Here is an 18,200-nt window from a genome sequence, read left to right on the forward strand (position 1 = left end):
CACAGATCCTATCTGATCCCCATTGTAAGCAGCAGTCCTGTCCTGCTTTATGGCTGAGATATCTGTATAACAGAGTATTTTGTCACTGTGGTGCTGATCCTATTTCATCCCCATTGTAAGCAGCAGTCCCTTTCTACGTTACAGAATGTTCTCTGATCTAATGGATCCAATGGCACTGCCACTTTCAGTTTCATACAAAATTGCTCAATACTACAATTTTGCTTTGTTGCAGGCTGCTGTGAAAGCAGAAAACGAGCCTGGGTGGAACATACTACGAGATGACTTCATGATGGGGGCGTCCATGAAAGACTGGGACAAAGACAGCGATAACGAGGAGGGTGGAGAAGCCGCGAGACCCAGATCCAATCGGGACGATAGTGGAAGTGATTCTGACAGATAACCGTGCAAGAGGAAGAGCACTCCAGACACAGCCGCTCCTGCTCGCTCGGATAAACACTTCATTCTGTGAATGCATGACATTTTTGGGATGACACAAATACCTTGTTATAGGGAAGTAAAAAAATACTTTGATTTCCATTCTCCTGGATCTATTGCCGTTTCCATTTCCACCTTGGAATATGCGCAGAGTACAGACCAGAAAGAAAACATTTTGTACAATGGACCCTGCCAGTTTGAGTGGGTTTTGCCAAGTGCACTAAAGATTTGCACAGGTCACCATTTAAACGTTAAATAATTACATTTTCACTCTCAATATGAAATAGTCATTGGGTTAAACAGAACCTTTTAGAGTGTCTCGGGGGGGGGGGGGACAACAACATGTTCTCTCCTTGCTGGCACTTATTAAAACTTCACATTGGTTGGTTACTTTTAGCACTGTGAAAAAAGAGAACGTTCAGTGCTTTCCTCCTGTACTATCAGGGTTTGATCCTTTAGAAGATCAAGTGTTTAAGTTCAAGTCCTTCAGGGAATATAAAGGTTGTTGTACCATTAGCAGATGTACAATGAAATACCCCTTCCAAACATAACCATAAAGTGCCAGTTGGTGCTTCACAGCCACCGGGGAAAGCCGATGTAGAGTGGTGCTGCTCAGTTGGTTTCGGGCACATCATAGTAGAAGACTTCTCAGCTTACATTGAGAATGCCAGGTGATAAACCACAAGGTCAATTAATTTCAGGTTCCTTAATCAATCTCACCAAGGATATTACTTTGGCCTATTTGCCAACCCTAGTTGCTCCCCTAGAGAGGTTGTCCAAGATCTAATAAAAGCTGCCTAAGGCAGGAGGCACAGTGTAAAGATGCTACTGGGTTAGTCTGTGTCCAACCATTTCCATTTAGTGGGCCTGTTAACTACTGGGCTACAGGTTGTTGGTCCAGATTCAAACAAAATGAAGTCATCCAGAGTTGTGCTGCTATTGAGCAGTCTGGAAGCCCATAGACATCTCTTGGGAGTGCTACACCTGGACCAAAAATTTCCAGTTGGACAGCCTTGCTTTTTAAGATAATTGAGAGTCACTGGTCGATACCCAAGGCAACCAAAACAAAATTGCTTCCAAGATGGTCTTAAAAGCAACATTTGTCACATGGTATAGTTTGTGGATTGAGTAACCAATTACGTGGAGTCAGCTGAGAAGTTTTTTTTCTTTATATATGGTGTATGTATGCAATAATTGTAGTCTTTGCAATATTTTCTGCCCCTTTTTCCCCAATAGAATGGGGCACTCGTCATGAATTCTTAAAGGGATACTGTCATGGGAAAACATTTTTTTTTCAAAAAGAATCAGTTAATAGTGCTGCTCCAGCAGAATTCTGCACTGAAATCCATTTCTCAAAAGAGCAAACAGATTTTTTTATATTCAATTTTGAAATCTGACATGGGGCTAGACATTTTGTCAATTACCCAGCTGCCCCATGTCATGTGACTTGTGCCTGCACTTCAGGAGAGAAATGCTTTCTGGCAGGCTGCTGTTTTTCCTTCTCAATGTAACTGAATGTGTCTCAGTGGGACATGGGTTTTTACTATTGAGTGCTGTTCTTAGATCTACCAGGCAGCTGTTATCTGGTTACCTTCCCATTGTTTTTTTGTTTGGCTGCTGGGGGGAAAAAGGGAGGGTGGTGATATCACTCCAACTTGCAGTACAGCAGTAAAGAGTGATTGAAGTTTATCAGAGCACAAGTCACATGACTTGGGGCAGCTGGGAAATTGACAAAATGTCTAGCCCCATGTCAGATTTCAAAATTGAATATAAAAAAATCTGTTTGCTCTTTTGAGAAATGGATTTCAGTGAAGAATTCTGCTGGAGCAGCACTAGTAACTGATTCATTTTGAAAAAAAATTTTTTTCCCATGACAGTATCCCTTTAAATGATTTAGATATTCAGACAATAAGCTGTACAGGTATGGGATCCATTACCCAGAGACCTCCGAATTACTTGAAGACCATCTCCCATAGACTCCATTATAATCAAATAATTCACATTTTTAAGAATGGTTTCCCTTTTCCTTGTAGTAATGAAACCGTAACTTGTACTTGATCTTAACTAAGATATAATTAATCCTCATTAGAGGCAGAACAAGCCTATTGAGTTTAATGTTCAAATGATTTTGAGTACACTTAAGGTATGGAGATACAAATTGCAGAAAGACCCGTTATCCGGAAAACCCCAGGGCCAGAGCATTTTGGATAACATGTTCCAAACTTGTACTTTTTTGCCTGAGGTTCTAAATGGAAAGCAAGGCAAGCTCAATGCCAGTAGACCATTATATCCCACAATGGCACGCATACTAACGTGGCTTTCGCAGATAGAGGCTCTTGGGCTCTCCGATACCAGTTCTTCTGTAGGAAGTAAAATTGGAATGTGACCTCATCGGATTTCAGAGTGTGAAGTGAAGAGGCTGCCTTCCCATGAGATTGGAGTGAAGGGAACTCCTTAAAGGGGATTAACTCTTCTCTTCAAATTTGAAAACCTAAATCCTCTGTCTCTTGATGAATGGAATTTATCATCCGGCTATAGACGAGGGGCTTTCAGGATAACGTGTGCCAACAAAATATCATAGCAAGAACCCGGAAAACATTGAAATCAATGTAATGTTAAAAGTTTCATTTTCCATATTGAAAGCAAAACCACTTGGTTTTGAATCTTTGAGGGCTGTCTTTAAAAAGATTGATAACATATTTTGCCCCCCAAAAAAGCAGAAAAAATGGTGGACAATAAGGGGCCGATTTATGAAGCTCGAGTGAAGGATTCGAAGTAAAAAAACTTCGAATTTCGAAGTGTTTTTTGGGCTACTTCGACCATCGAATGGGCTACTTCGACCTTCGACTACGAATCGAACGATTCGAACTAAAAATCGTTCGACCATTCGATAGTCGAAGTACTGCCTCTTTAAAAAAAACTTCGACCCCCTACTTCGGCAGCTAAAAGCTACCGAAGTCAATGTTAGCCTATGGGGAAGGTCCCCATAGGCTTGCCTAAGTTTTTTTTGATCGAAGGATATTCCTTCGATCGTTGGATTAAAATCCTTCGAATCGTTCGATTCGAAGGATTTAATCGTTCGATCGAAGGAATAATCCTTCGATCGTAGGATTTGCGCTAAATCCTTCGACTTCGATATTCGAAGTCGAAGGATTTTAGTTCCTAGTCAAATATCGAGGGTTAATTAACCCTCGATATTCGACCCTTCATACATCTGCCCCTAAATGTTGTTTTTATAGAGCTCCATTGTACTTATGTCTATCATGAATCATGCCACGTATCATGATTATGGAAATAATCCATTATGTAAAGCTAAACATTTCAGTCCTGGCATGAATTTGGCACGACTATACTATGTTACACTTAGTTGGACATAGTTGTCCCTGCTATAGATAAGTTAAACTCCAGTCCAACTATAGTGATCCTAGCAATGGTTTAAATGTCATTATTAACTTCACACCAAGACCGTTCTCTCTAACAATATCAGGTTGTTACCAATGACTGAAAATTGTTGAATAAAGTTTAACAATAGTAACTTTTTTTGTTTGCGTGGAGATGTTTCTTGTGTGGCATTCTGCTCCCTTCCTCTCAAAAATCATCTCCTTGTTTTAGCCCAAACTTCTCCAGATAGTCTTCTAGCCTTAAGGCTATTGCTCCATATTAGTTGTTCTACTAAAAATAAATACGGTATGGAGCTCTAAGTGAATTGAAAGGTCTGGTTTTTGGAAGACTTTTAGTTAAACAAGAATGATCACCTCTTCCATTCTGACATATCTAGATATTTTGATAGTAGTTAGGAGCTTTACATGATAGACCATGGGCTAACTTGTCTCGTCACACTTAAGGGGTGAAATATGAGTGCTGGGGCTCAAGATGAGTGAGATTTTTCTTATACTGACCACCTTTCTGTGAAGACTAGAGTTGTTTGCTGTTGCTCTGGGTCTTCTGGGTAGTTATGCTACCTTTGGTCATGCCAGAAATCTTAATAGGCTAAGCAGACTCACTACCCCTGCTCTGCTAAAGTGAAAGGAGGCTGGTTGCTAAATTGAGAATCATTAATGAGCCACATTTCCCTTGTTCGGGTAAGCTGGTTGATGTTTATCAAAGCTACCACCATAGAGGTCCTACTTTATTTTTATTTTTTTTAAAATTGAGAAGGAATTTTTGCATTTGACCCTTCTGAAAGTGGGTGTTATTCCATTACTGTAATATGCATTTTAATATTGTCGTCTCTGCCTTCCAATGGTGGCAAAGGGTATGAATCGGTGCTCTGACTCTTTCCATCAGATGTGGAACTGGATTCTGGGCTCTTCTGGAAGTAATAATGACAGTATATAATAGGAAAGAAAACAATATAGACATATCCCCCATACCAATTATTTTTCACTGTAATGTTCCATGGGAAATTTGTTCCCCTTTTTCACAACCTTATTGTGGTGCCTGTGATGTGACTTGCTCCAGGCCACAAAGTAAATCTAGACCTGGTTCATACAGACTGCACTGTTAAAGCTAAAACAAACAAAAAAAGGTAGCAAATGGCTTGCAACTCTCCAGAGTATCTGTTCCCCAGCTCCAATCATATTGGAATTATGGATTTATTACAAATCCAGGCGAGTTTGTGGGAACCAACACAAGAATCTAGGGCAGAAATACCAAATCCTTCAGAATGACCACCAGCTGCTCATTATGTCAAGTTCACCTTGGACAACTGGGAGAAATTAAAAAATTCAGTGAGTCTGCTTTTCTATTTTCAGTTCTTGCTTCCTGCTCAATGGACCAAAACATTGAGTTTGCCATATATCAATGGAGATGGCTGTTTTCATTCCCAGAACTTTCTGTGCATTTGCAAAGCTGCTTGCCCTGGTCTCTGGAGAGAGTAAAACCAGAAGCACTGGGAAGATGTGTGTCTTGTTACAAAAACAAACCCTTCTGAGATTCTGAAATGTTCTGCAAACATCATTTTTTTCCAGTTGCAAATAAAATTGCCCTCCGTCTTAATAGGCACATTTTTAGATAATTGCCACAATTCTATTTGTAAAAAAAAAAAACAATTTGTGTAGTCTGTGTGCAGTGATAAAAAATATACATTAAAAGCAGAATTAATTTGGAAATTTACAAAGATGAATTTGGCGTAAAATTAGTTCATTCACCAGAAAATTTCATACTCCAAACTTTTTTTTTTTATGCCACCCTATGGCCAAATTTTTGTCATCATTGAAAAAGTTGGAGCAACACAATTTTGCCAGCAATTGTGAATTTGACTCCAACAAAGCCAGAAAAAATATGCCAACCTCAAATTGTTAAATCAATGCCAATATAAGTTCTTAAATTCCTGGTCTCCTTTTGTGAAGCTGAATGTGACCAATTTGTGTTAGAAGCCTGTACTTTGTGGAGTATGAAGTTTTTCCATCACTTGCTCTGTCCTTCCTGTATACACACATGGTTTATTTAAATGAGGCTTATTAAAAATTACTGAACTTGTATCTTGTTTCATTGACATTTAGTCATTTTTGGATAAACAGGCCGGAAAATCTAGGAACACAATCTTTTTTGTATGTTAAAGCTAGGCTGATAAAAGCTGCTGATTCGCTCCCTCAAGACCACAATGGTACATTGTTGGCCCAACTGATGGCCAGATAATCTAATCTATCAAAATGAAAATCGGGTTTGTTGAGACGTGTTGATTTGGTGATCTTCTGACAGGTCCCTATAGGTGCGCTGTATTGTATCAGCCCATTGGTCTAATCAGTCTGAGATCCACTCAGCAGCCTATGATAGAGCTGCCAATGGACGAATACATCAATGCTGCACCAGATTTACCTGTTTGTAGAATAATTCCAGATTATAATAATTCTTGTTTGATTCTACTCAATATGATTAATATCTGCTGGCGATCTCCAGTGGGAAAGGGGCAACATGAACATTATGCTCAACAGATATCTTTAGACCCAACTATTCTGAAGGACCTAGCAGATCACCCATCAAAACTGGTTGCAAGACTAAGTACCTCTATTATAACCTTTAACATCTGTCTGCTGGGGATGAAAGTATCCTGTTTCACAATAGTTGAGCCCTGTATCAGATGAGGTCTACTACATATTTTCCTGTAGTCTTAGAAGACTAAAGATAGAAGACAATTTAGAAGACAATCTTTGTTCTAAGAACATTGCAGTTGAAGAATAACCACCATTTCCCGAAAAGTTTAAGGCTGTTTACACAGGTGATCTGAGCACTACATTTGCAGTTCAAAAGCTAATGTTTGTGCACATTGATTGCAATCTCTCTTTTGTTTTCATTCATCCTCTTTATTATCTCTATCCTATGGATGATTGATTGCTCAATTAAGACTCCATCACTCTTCCACCTGTTAAAATCATGAACTACAGAGGCTCATATTGCTGTTTAAATGATTGTCTGAGACTATGGAGCAGACACTGGAGTCAACACAAGCTTATTTAATGGATAGTTCACCTTGAATTAATTTTTAGGGTGATGTAGATATTCTAAGACAGTGATGGCCCATGTATGCAGTGGTCAGTAAGACCAAAACTAGGCAATATGTTAATCAAATCAGAGTTTGGTGAATAATTATTTATGGCCATTAAAGTGTGTTCCATTTAGTAGCAGATTACATGCTAGGAAGCCTTTTGATTGAAGGCAGATAAATCGACCATAAAGCGTTTGTTTTGCCTAATTTAAGATGAATTTATCTTGCCATGAGTATAATACAGAGCTTGTTCGGACAGGCACTGAATTGGACATATTAACGAATGGTCTTTACTAATTGCTTCAGTTCAAGTGGCTCTTTGGAGATATATCTGCTAATCTAGCACAATACTACTAAACAATCCGGGCACACTCATTCAACTGAATGGCTTTTTTTTTTTTCTTTGCATCCAATTATCCATTGTGGCCAGTTTAATTCAAGTCAGTGGGCAACACAAGCATTATATTGTATTTCCATAATGTTATTAGTCTTCAAAAATTCTTAGAAAAATTAAAGTTTTCTGCTTGAATTGGAGTTGGTGGTACATTTTTTTTATTGTTTGAGAAACTCCAGTCCTAATTATTCTCAGTTCTGTCCACACACCCAACATATAGAGATGCAACTTCATCTCTTCCCAAAATAATTCTTAAGATCTTACTCTGTTTGTATGTTCCTTTCACTCTAATGAACCTAATAGGTCAACAATAACAAAACACCTGATTGGCCAATAAGCCATTATGGTTCTGTGGTCTCTATGTCAGCCAGTATTTTTTGGTGGTGTTGAGACAGTCCTCTTTTCATCAGCAGCAGGGCTGACGTCATTGGGGGTAAAGGGCGTTCTCCAGTCAAGGACCCTGTGGCAGAATTGACTGCAAGAGTCAGGAAGCAGTGGTTGGGGCTTGTATAAGTACAGTTGGGCGGATCATGGGTTGGGTTAGAGCAGTGATCCCCAACCAGCAGCTCGCACGCAACATGTTGCTCACCAACCCCTTGGATGTTGCTTCCAACATGTTTCTCACCAACCCCCTTGGATGTTGCTTCCAGTGGCCTCAAAGCAGGTGCTTATTTTTGAATTCCAGGCTTGGAATCAACTTATGGGTTGCATAAAAAATAGTTGTATTGCCAATAGAGCCTCTTGTAGTCTGCCAGTCCACATAGGGGCACCAAAATAGCCAATCACAGCCCTTATATGGCACCCCAGGAACTTTTTGCATGCCTGTGTTGCTCCCCAACTCTTTTTATTTTTGAATGTGGCTCATGGGTAAAAAGATGTTGGGGATCCCGGGGTTAGAGAGTAAACTGCATTTTAAACCCCCCCCCCCACACACACACACTGTCTTCTCCATTCTACTTGTTGGTTGGGCACACTGACTAGGTGTTGAGTTGTCTAACAATTGGGAAGCAGCCTGTTCTAACTTAGTAGTATATGACCCCATGAATAATGATGACAGCCCTGATCAGCAACAGCCTGTCTTTAAATTAAGTATTAAAATGTTTTCATAGAATGTTAAAACTAGATTTTTGAGCAAAATAAAGTCCTGAACTGAACTTTCAAGAGCTTAACTCACTTGCAAAAATAATCCTGAAATCCTTAACCATAATTTGCATGTGAAATTCGTATGAAATTACATTGGCTGTAAACATTACACCTCCGCAGAAGAATAAACAGCACCGTCCTCACTGAAAGCTTTCAGCGTGTCCATCACTGCTCTGGGCTTGTGCAATGTGGCCAAACATTTAATGATCTGCTCAGCAATTCTGAGATCCCTTCCTTTGTGTCTAGGAGAGCGTTACCTGCTCATACCCAGAGCGCCAGCATCTCCAGCTAAACCACATATCATAAAATTCTGACCACATCATGTCGAACATTAAACAGAAAACAGAAAACCATCAGGTTCTGCAAAGTCATTTTCCAGGTGTCTCTGGTTTAGTAAAACTGCACTTTTTCTTCCCAAAGCTCTGTAACAAAATGCACCCAATGCCTGCGAGCAAGGGACCCAAATTGGTTTATTTTGTAGCTACTTGCGGAATACGATCCCCTCTGTGTATTTTTCTTATTACTCACTTTATCCTCACATATCTGCTGATTTTAACACAATGTAAATTGGATTAACTTTTTCTTTCAGTCTGGGGAAAGGCTGCACGTCTGTCTTTGCATTCATTTGTTTATCTGAATAACTGGGAAAATAACCCCTGGGATGGGACTGTGGGATAGCAGGTATAGTAGGGAGAGATGGTGCCTATAGTAACAGTAGGATAATAGTCTCTGGGAAGGGAGTGTGACTGTGGGATAGCAGGTATAGTAGGGAGAGATGGTGTCTATAGTAACAGTGGATAATAGTCTCTGGGAAGGGAGTGTGACTGGGGGATAGCAGGTATAGTAGGGAGAGATGGTGCCTATAGTAACAGTGGATAATAGTCTCTGGGAAGGGAGTGTGACTGTGGGATAGCAGGTATAGTAGGGAGAGATGGTGCCTATAGTAACAGTGGATAATAGTCTCTGGGAAGGGAGTGTGACTGTAGGATAGCAGGTATAGTAGGGAGAGATGGTGTCTATAGTAACAGTGGATAATTGTCTCTGGGAAGGGAGTGTGACTGTGGGATAGCAGGTATAGTAGGGAGAGATGGTGTCTATAGTAACAGTGGATAATAGTCTCTGGGAAGGGAGTGTGACTGTGGGATAGCAGGTATAGTAGGGAGAGATGGTGCCTATAGTAACATTGGGATATTAATAGGCTTTGGTATCATTTCTGGTGTTCAATGCATGAGTGATTCTTTGGCACAACTTCTATGTGGTGATTGATGCAGTACGCTGTGGGAACCTTGAAGTTACTGCCTGGACAGGAGGTGGTGGTCGCTCCAGGCGGAGCAGGGTAACAGTGCCTGATTCAGAACTGATGGCAGGAAGGACCGAGCAGTGAACATAAGTATTTGGAAGTAGTGATGCCTCTTCATTAAGTATGAGCCTGGAGTAGAATCTTCTTGGTGGCATGTCACATGCAGTCTGGGCTCATTTACGGTTGATACTCCAAGATGTCACGGATGAGTGTCTGTCACATAACAAAGACATTACAGTGAGGTGTAACACTATGGCAGTTCCACATCTTCTAATCTCCCGGGTCAAAGGTAAAGGCTGTGTATGCTCAGTGAGTCTCTATTTAATGTGGAAGAATGTAAGTATTTCACACAGAAATGTGTATTTGGCTTTAAAATCTTTATTCCCAACATTTAAGGACCAAACCCCCCCCCCACAAAACAAATTGGGACCCCAGAGAATATTTTTTTTTAGAAAGCGTAGGCGCCTTGGCCCCCCTTAAAAGTAAAAAAAAAAAATTAGGCCCCAGAGAATATTTTTTAAAAAACATTAGTGGCAGAGGCCTATAGAGTATTAAAATAATACATTGGAGGCCAGGGGTTTCAAAAAATTAAAAACACACATTGGTTGAATTGAATTGAACTCGTGGCTTTTGGACTTTGGCTGCTTTTGTGACTTCGGGTCTTTTCGCAGCTTCGGGACTTTGGCTTTTCATAGCGAACTTTCACCAACATTTGTTTCTGCCTAGCGAAACTTCGTTAGTACACTTGCTCTTAGGTCAGTTTAATTAGGGCGGGTACATATATGTCATATAAACGTCTTTATTAGAGATGTTGGTGCAAATGTCTGAAGTGGTCACTTATTATTAAAAATGCCCAAGGAAACAAAATAAAGACAAAATAGCTCCTCTAATGCCCTAGACATGAGCCCATCCTAAAACAAATAGAGCATGCCCCTCAAATGGTTAAAAAGAAATGTTAAAATAAACATTTTTAATAGTTACAAAAATAACATTTTCTTAATAGTTACAACTTTTAAAGACAATCCCGCATTAGAAAACACCAGCGTTTTAAAAAAAAATATATGACTTTTTGGCATACAGGATATGATGTCATTGACATACGATTGAGAAGGATGTAGCTTCATCTTATCAGCTTGCCAGGTCTAAGCTGGTAAAGGAAACTCCGGCGATAGGGGTAACATTCTGTAAAATTTGCACTTTAGTGAATTTTGAGGAGTAACGATAGTTTGCCTGAGCGAAAATGTGCCTGACGAAAGGGCACTAAAATGCGCTAAGCATGGTCTCTTTTGGTAGCGAATTGTCCTCTACACCTGATAGTAAACTGGCAATGTCCCTGCGGATGGGATTTCTGGCAAATTTTCTCTAGCGATGGCCACTTCACCCTTTAGTAAATCTCCCCCAATGTCATATTTGAGTTGGAATGCTAAAAGGGTATCTTACACCTGTGGGTAGGGATAGACTAGTGGGACATTATCTTCTAATACTATGAGAAAAGTGTCTTATTCTCAAAATTGTTTGTGGGACCTAAAATGATTGTACTCTTTGGTCTTCTAGTTACATCACTGCCTTTGGGTAGAGAGAAAGCTTCAACTGGGAGAGCTATGTATGGAGGAATGAGTATAGAGACCTGCAGCAAAGCTCCTTGCTAGTTTCTGTATCCCTTCCCTAGTCCCACTCTAAAGCAATCCAACTTGTATGTTAGGGGCAGATTTATTAAGGATCAAGTTGTGTTTTCCATGCAAAATTCGAGTTATCAAGGGTATTTTTGAGTCAAAAATTGATTTTTAAGGTTAAAAAAAACCTGGAATTTTTGAAAATGCAGATTTTTGAGATTTATTATACTCCAACCCTGGAAATAGCTTGAATCCAAAAATACACCATCTAAAACCTGTGGAGATCATGTAGAAGTCAAAGGCAGTGGTCCCTTGAACCATTTGAAGATTCATGATGTTCAGTTTTTTTCTGTGGGTTTCGCTCAGAACTCAATCAATAAGAGTGATTTGAGTTTTTTTCCGCAGAAAACTCGATCGATTTGAGTTTTTAGGTTGTTGACCCCAACTTCAACTGATTCAAAGTTTTTTTTTTACTTTTAAATAAGAAACCATTCGTGCTGTGAGTTCATTCAAGGTCTTAAATAGCTCACAGCTCTGAAATTTGACCTTTGATAAATAACCCCCTTAGTGTTGTGGTTGTTGTCCCAACATTTAGAACCTATGTTATAGCACCTGGGGACCAGCAGATGATAAACTGACACAGGAATCAGTTTCAGGTGGTCCTTCCATCTCCCACACCCAGAATGTGCGCTTCTCACAGCAGAACAGTTAATTGAAGTTTCCTTTCCTGTATCTCATCCACTGTCTTGCCGGTCATCTCTCTTCTCTGTCAACTCTACAGCCTTTAAATAATATATTTAATAGTGTTCTTGGCCATTTATCTCCAGTTTTGTTTTAACTTGCCTAAGTGCCTCAAGTCTTGTCTTCAGCTTCTCCAATGTTCACTCTTGAGAGGCAAGAACAAATGGATTCCAAAATCCCATCCACTTACTGTTTGAATCTTGATTACCAAAGGTCCACGAAGAGCAATGGTTGAGGTTTAACAACAGCTACAGGTTTCCATAAGAGAAATACCTGATTATGTACTTATTTTAGAAAGTTGAAGGTCCACATTCTTGCTTGGCACCTCTAGTCTCTATCTCCTTCTCTAAAAGCTTTATAATATGTCTAAATTTTGTCTATATTATATTATCTCCAGTTACGTTTAACCTGGCCCAACTCTCTAGCCTCCAATTTCTCTTAACTTTTACTCATCAGGCAAGAAGAAATATATTCCCCTATTCCTTCCACTTAATGTTTGATCATGAAGGGTAATGGTGGATGTTTAACAACAGCTACAGGTATGTGTAAGAGAAGAACCTGATTTCTGTACAGGTATGGGACCTTTTATCCAGAATACTCGGGACCTGGGGGTTTCCGGATAATGGATCTTTCCATAATTTGGATCTTCATACCTTAAATCTACTAGAAATTCATTTAAACATTAAATAAACCCAATAGGCTGGTTTTGCTTCCAATAAGGATTCAATATAGTTTAGCTATGAACAAGTACAAGCTACTGTTTTATAATTACAGAGAATTTTCAAAATTTGGATTATTTGGATAAAATGGGGTCTATGGGAGACAGCCTTCCCATAATTTAGAGCTTTCTGGAAACCTGTAGTTATTTCTTATGCCTGGGATCCCTAGTGTTTACTGGTTCTTCTCTTTCCCAATTCCCTTTATAATATTTATTTTTCTGGTCTCCACAAGTCCATCCAATTCATCCAAAATTCACTCTTCAGAGGCAAAAACAAATAGAATTTCTTTGGATTTTGGCTGTCAAATGTAAGGGGGAGGGATATTCCTCAATATAAAGTCCCTAGATATTTCCGATTACAATTTACCAGAATATTGATTTAATAAATTGAACGGAATGCATTCAATTCTTTCCTGTTGTGTCACGGATTCGACGTTTTATGGCCAAACAGTTGGAACGTGCAATGTGGAATTACTGAAACAATGGCAACTTTGCCAAATCAGTTTGAGTTTTCCTACGATATTTTTGTAAGCTGGGGTGCCAATTTTTCAGTGGAACGCAGGAAAAAAAAAAAGTTGAAGCAGACAGGCATTAAATAAGTGATGCGTCATCAAATACCTCCAGCACCACCTCTATAGGCAGCTGCTGGATTTTTTAAAGCAGGAGAATCTTGAACGTATTAAGACTTTGAGTGCTGTTAATTAAAATTTCATTTGCAATATTGATCCCACTGTTATTTTTTCCAGACAACAACACTGTGAGATTTCTGTTAAAGTGAAAAGAGAGAGAGGGAGAGAGAGAAAAAAAAAAATCAGACTTTTTATTTCCATGTGTGTTCATATTCCTTCCTTTGGAAGTCTTCTGATTGCTGGTATCCACAGCAACGGTGTCCTGGTTAGTCTGCAATGCTAGTGCAAGAATCCCTAGTGCGGAGAGCTTTGCCAATGCAAACATGGAATAGTAGTTCAATAGTGTTTGGCTCGAGCCTTTTATCTTATACAGGATACAAGTTTTTCTTCTCTTTACCGAGAGTTTGAAAAGTTCAGCCGTACCTCTCCCTCCCGACTGCTGCTCTTCCCAAGTGGCTGGCAAATCTCAGCTGTTGCCTGCAGAAAGAATTTCTACTGCACTTTAATCTCAGAGTCATCTATATCTATTGACTTTGTAAGGAGGTTGCTACTGACTAAAGCTGGTCATACATTCATGTACCAATTAAATTGTAGGCTTCACTTGGCAAGTAACTGGAAAGGCTGCTTTCTTTTTAGTGTCCCTCAAACCTTCAGCAAGCTTTTTTTGACAGGGAACCTTCTCTGTCTACTATATCTCCTTCCCTACAACCTTTATAATATATATATATATATATATATATATATATATATATATATATATATATATATATATATATATATATATATATATATATATATATATATAAAAGCCTTGTATCCTGTATCTCCTCAACCTTAATTGAATCTTAACAAAGAGCATTCAAGAAAAGGTGTTGAGTTTGAGCTACAGATTTACAAAAGAGAATCAGACTTATGTATTTACTTCTAAAGGTGGGGCTCCATGTCTTGTCTTGCTCCTCACTTCTCTATCTCCTTCACTAAACCATTTAAAAATATATATTAATGATCTTAGGCCTTCTCCTACTTTATTTTACCTGACCCTAGACTCCAAATTCTCCAAGTTTAAAGACAAGAACCAATGGATTCACATATCACATCCGTTTACTGTTTGAATCTTGAAGAGAAGCAGTCCTTCAAACCTTGAGCAGAACAACCTATTTTGCTGAATGATATTGAAACTGTACATCACTTAGAACTTCATGGAACCCTCTAGACTCCTGTCTTCAGGTTAGCTTCCACCTTCCACCTCCAGCCCCATTGATATAAGTGAAGAATAAGAAAAGCTTAAGGAGCAGCAGCATCACCAAAACCAAGTGTTAATGATTAGCCTCTCTCAAACAAAAGAGACCATCTATCTTTAGCGACAATAATCATGGCCTTTTCATCTTTCAGTGCTCAGAGCTTCTGTATGGTGTTGCCCCCAGATACCTTCTTTATTGACTGTGTGGTCCTAGAGCTGCATGGTATCCGAGGACAATAAGCAAGGGGGCAAATCAGCAGTCAGACCTGCCCAGTGTGATTTGTGGTCAATATGTTTAATTGTCGTGGACAATTTGCAAACCCATAATATATATATATCTCAAACTGTTTCTGTCTTGGATGAATGATAGTGGATCATCTTCACAATTCAATAAGAAACAAGTCTTGCCATTCTGTTGACATCATATCTATGAGTTAATCAGAACTGTGCCATTTATAACAACATATGTGCTCTTCGGTTGGCTGCCATGTTGATTGCAGCATTGGCACCACTACACTGTGGTCCCTTACAGTGTCCTCAACCATGGGAAGTGGGTGGCATTTTTGTTTAGGGAGGCTTCCAACAGAAGGTTTTCCATTGAATCTATAAAGAACATATATGAAAACATAATAATTGGTCTGTTTTTGAGGAGGTTATGCATACCGTAAATCTTCATTATTCCCTGTAATGTCACCTTAACCTGTGTCATTGGGGTAATAATGATCCGTACAAGCTGTGTTTGGGACCTTATTTCATGTTCTCATTTATAGTGGAGGAGTAAGAAGTGATGGGCGAATTTCACCTGTTTCGATTCACCAAAAAAATAGCGACTTCCCTATGAAATTTACGAAATGTCGAAAAAAAATTTTGATGCCGGTGACAATTCCAATGACGGCGACAAATTGACGTGCATTAAAGTCAACGGGCGCCTTTAATTGTCATCAGAATTGTCACCAGCGTCTGAGTTGTCACGGGCATTCAAAAAAATTGACGGCGACAAATTTTTGCGGTAGTTTCGCAAATTTATTTAGACAGCTGCAAAACGTGGGAAATTGCTGCAAAATCACGCCTGCCGAGTAAATTCACCCAACACTAGGGGCTGATTCACTAAGGGTCGAATATCGAGGGTTAATTAACCCTCGTTATTCGACTAGGAATTAAAATCCTTCCTTTTTAAAGAGACAGTACTTCGACTAATCGAATGGTCGAATAGTCGTACGATTTTTACTTCGAATCCTTCGATTTGAAGTCGTAGTCGAAGGTCGAAGTAGCCCATTCGATGGTCGAAGTAGCCCAAAAAAACCTTCGAAATTCTACGTTTTTTAACTTCGAATCCTTCACTCAAAGTTAGTGATTTGGCCCCTAGGAGTAAGGTTTGACCCTAATGTCATGGGGTGAGTTGACATATCAGTGTCAAGCTCATTGGACAATAACAAGTTCCAACATTCCATATCCTAAATAGGGCAAACCAGTAAACTAGTCACCACCTCTCATCAATCAAACCATAGATGCTTTACTGACCCCCTACCCATGCTGAGTGTTGCCTTATCCTTCTCTCCAAATTGGGCACAATACAAATCTGATGGAGCCCTTAAATGACACATTCTGTATATACAGTAAATGCAGCAAACTGCTGGGCAAGATGGTGGCAGGGGGTTGAGGGTTGCGGAACTACTGGAACAACGTTTGCATAGAAGGGTGATGTGACGGAATCCTGGACAGCAAGTCAATTACGGGTATTTCAAGATATACCCATGAGCAGGAGTGCTTATTTGTGCCCTGGGTACCCCTGGAACTATAGCAGGGTGACTGTTACCCCAATGTTTCTATATATCTGTAACCTTGTTATGAGCTAAGGGGACCCAGTCTGAAGGCCAGTTAGGGGGAGATTTGGGGTGAGTGTTTATTTGTGCCCTGGGTACCCCTGGAACTATAGCAGGGTGACTGTTACCCCCAATGTTTCTATATATCTGTAACCTTGTTATGAGCTAAGGGGTCCCAGTCTGAAGGTCAGTTAGGGGGAGATTTGGGGTGTGTGCTTATTTGTGCCCTGGGTACCCATGGAACTATAGCAGGGTGACTGTTACCCCAATGTTTCTATATATCTGTAACCTTGTTATGAGCTAAGGGGGCCCAGCCTGAAGGACAGTTATGGTGAGATTTGGGGTGAGTGTTTATTTGTAACCTGGGTACCCCTGGAACTATAGCAGGGAACTATAGCTGGATAAGAGTTACCCCCAATGTTTCTATATAACTATCTGTAGCCTGGTTATGAGCTGATGGGGTCCCTGACCACACTGTCGGCCCTCCAAAGGGCTCTTGAAGTGAAACAGTCTGACACTCGCCGCACTAGACAGACATGTCTCCTCTCATTACCCAAATCCCACGGTCCCTTATATTATTGGCGCATTGCAATACTGTGACATCATGGAGGAATTCCCTGCGCTGTCTCCTGCCAAAGGGCTGAAAGCAAACAGAGGTGTTATCTCAATTGTGTAATAAGCTATTTAGCCTCTTGGCATGTGATTGCTGTGCAAGTGCAGAGCTGGGGACTGGCTCTGATTCCTGTGCCCACTGGGTGCTGCTAACTTATCACTGTTTCCCCTGGATCTAATAGAATTTGGCGACTTTTTTCTCAGAATGCATTAAAGTCAATGGGCGTTTTTTCTTATGGCAACTTGTATCTCCAAATGCATTAGTCAATGAGCGAATTTTAGCCGCAGTTTCGTGAAAAAATTCGCATACCTAACAACTGTCCCGTTTTTAGAGGAACAGTCCCTCTTTTTCAACCCGCAGACCCTCGTTTGTACTGGAAAGTCCCGATTTTCTGTGCGCTGAACAGTCAGAAAAAGATACAATGTTTCTAACTTAATTGGCTTTTGTCAGAGAGCCCAGAACAGCCACAGCTGCAGATAAGATACTTTTGTAAATAAGTGATTGTAACAATATAAGATAACAGGTCCCTTGGGAGAAGTTAGACTCACAGCTTAAAGGGCAATTCACCTTCATTAGCAAAACTGTAATAACTGAAAAAAAACCACAGAAATATGTTCAAACTTTCATAAGCTCATCTCTATATACTCACCCAACCGCTTACTACCCTCCTCTACTGACCTGCTACTCAACTCTTCTCTCATTACCTCCTCACATGCTCGCATTCAAGACTTTGCAAGGGCTGCACCCCTCCTCTTGAACTCTCTCCCACGGTCTGTCCGACTTTCTCCCAACCTTTCTGCTTTCAAGAAATGTCTGAAAACGCACTTCTTTTGAGAAGCCTACCCTCACTCTGCTTAACTACCAAATGCAACACCACATACAGTACCACATTTCTCACCCACTTAATTCAATCTTGCCCACTCCCACACCTTGTGTATTACTCCCTTCCCTTTAGATTGTAAGCTCCCTTCCTCACCTTCTGTACCGGTATTGGTTGTGATGTATGTAACTCCATATGTTCTATGTATGTAAATAATGTGATTTAGTTGTATAATCACATTTAC

At 39.9% G+C, this 18,200-nt stretch overlaps 1 protein-coding gene across 2 annotated transcripts in view; it reads left to right on the top strand.

Annotated features, from left to right (window-relative positions):
- rrp15.L (ribosomal RNA processing 15 homolog L homeolog) overlaps positions 1-769 on the top strand; it is a 31,245-nt gene extending 30,476 nt beyond the window's left edge. For both annotated transcript variants that reach the window (XM_018262607.2, XM_018262609.2), the window contains one exon: positions 233-769. In XM_018262607.2, the coding sequence (XP_018118096.1) occupies positions 233-400 (168 nt within the window). In that variant the 3' untranslated portion in view covers positions 401-769. The remainder of the gene's footprint in view (positions 1-232) is intronic.
- Positions 770-18,200: the final 17,431 nt, after the last annotated feature.

This window comes from Xenopus laevis, chromosome 5L (genome assembly GCF_017654675.1).
Source record: "Xenopus laevis strain J_2021 chromosome 5L, Xenopus_laevis_v10.1, whole genome shotgun sequence".
NCBI lineage: Eukaryota > Metazoa > Chordata > Amphibia > Anura > Pipidae > Xenopus > Xenopus laevis.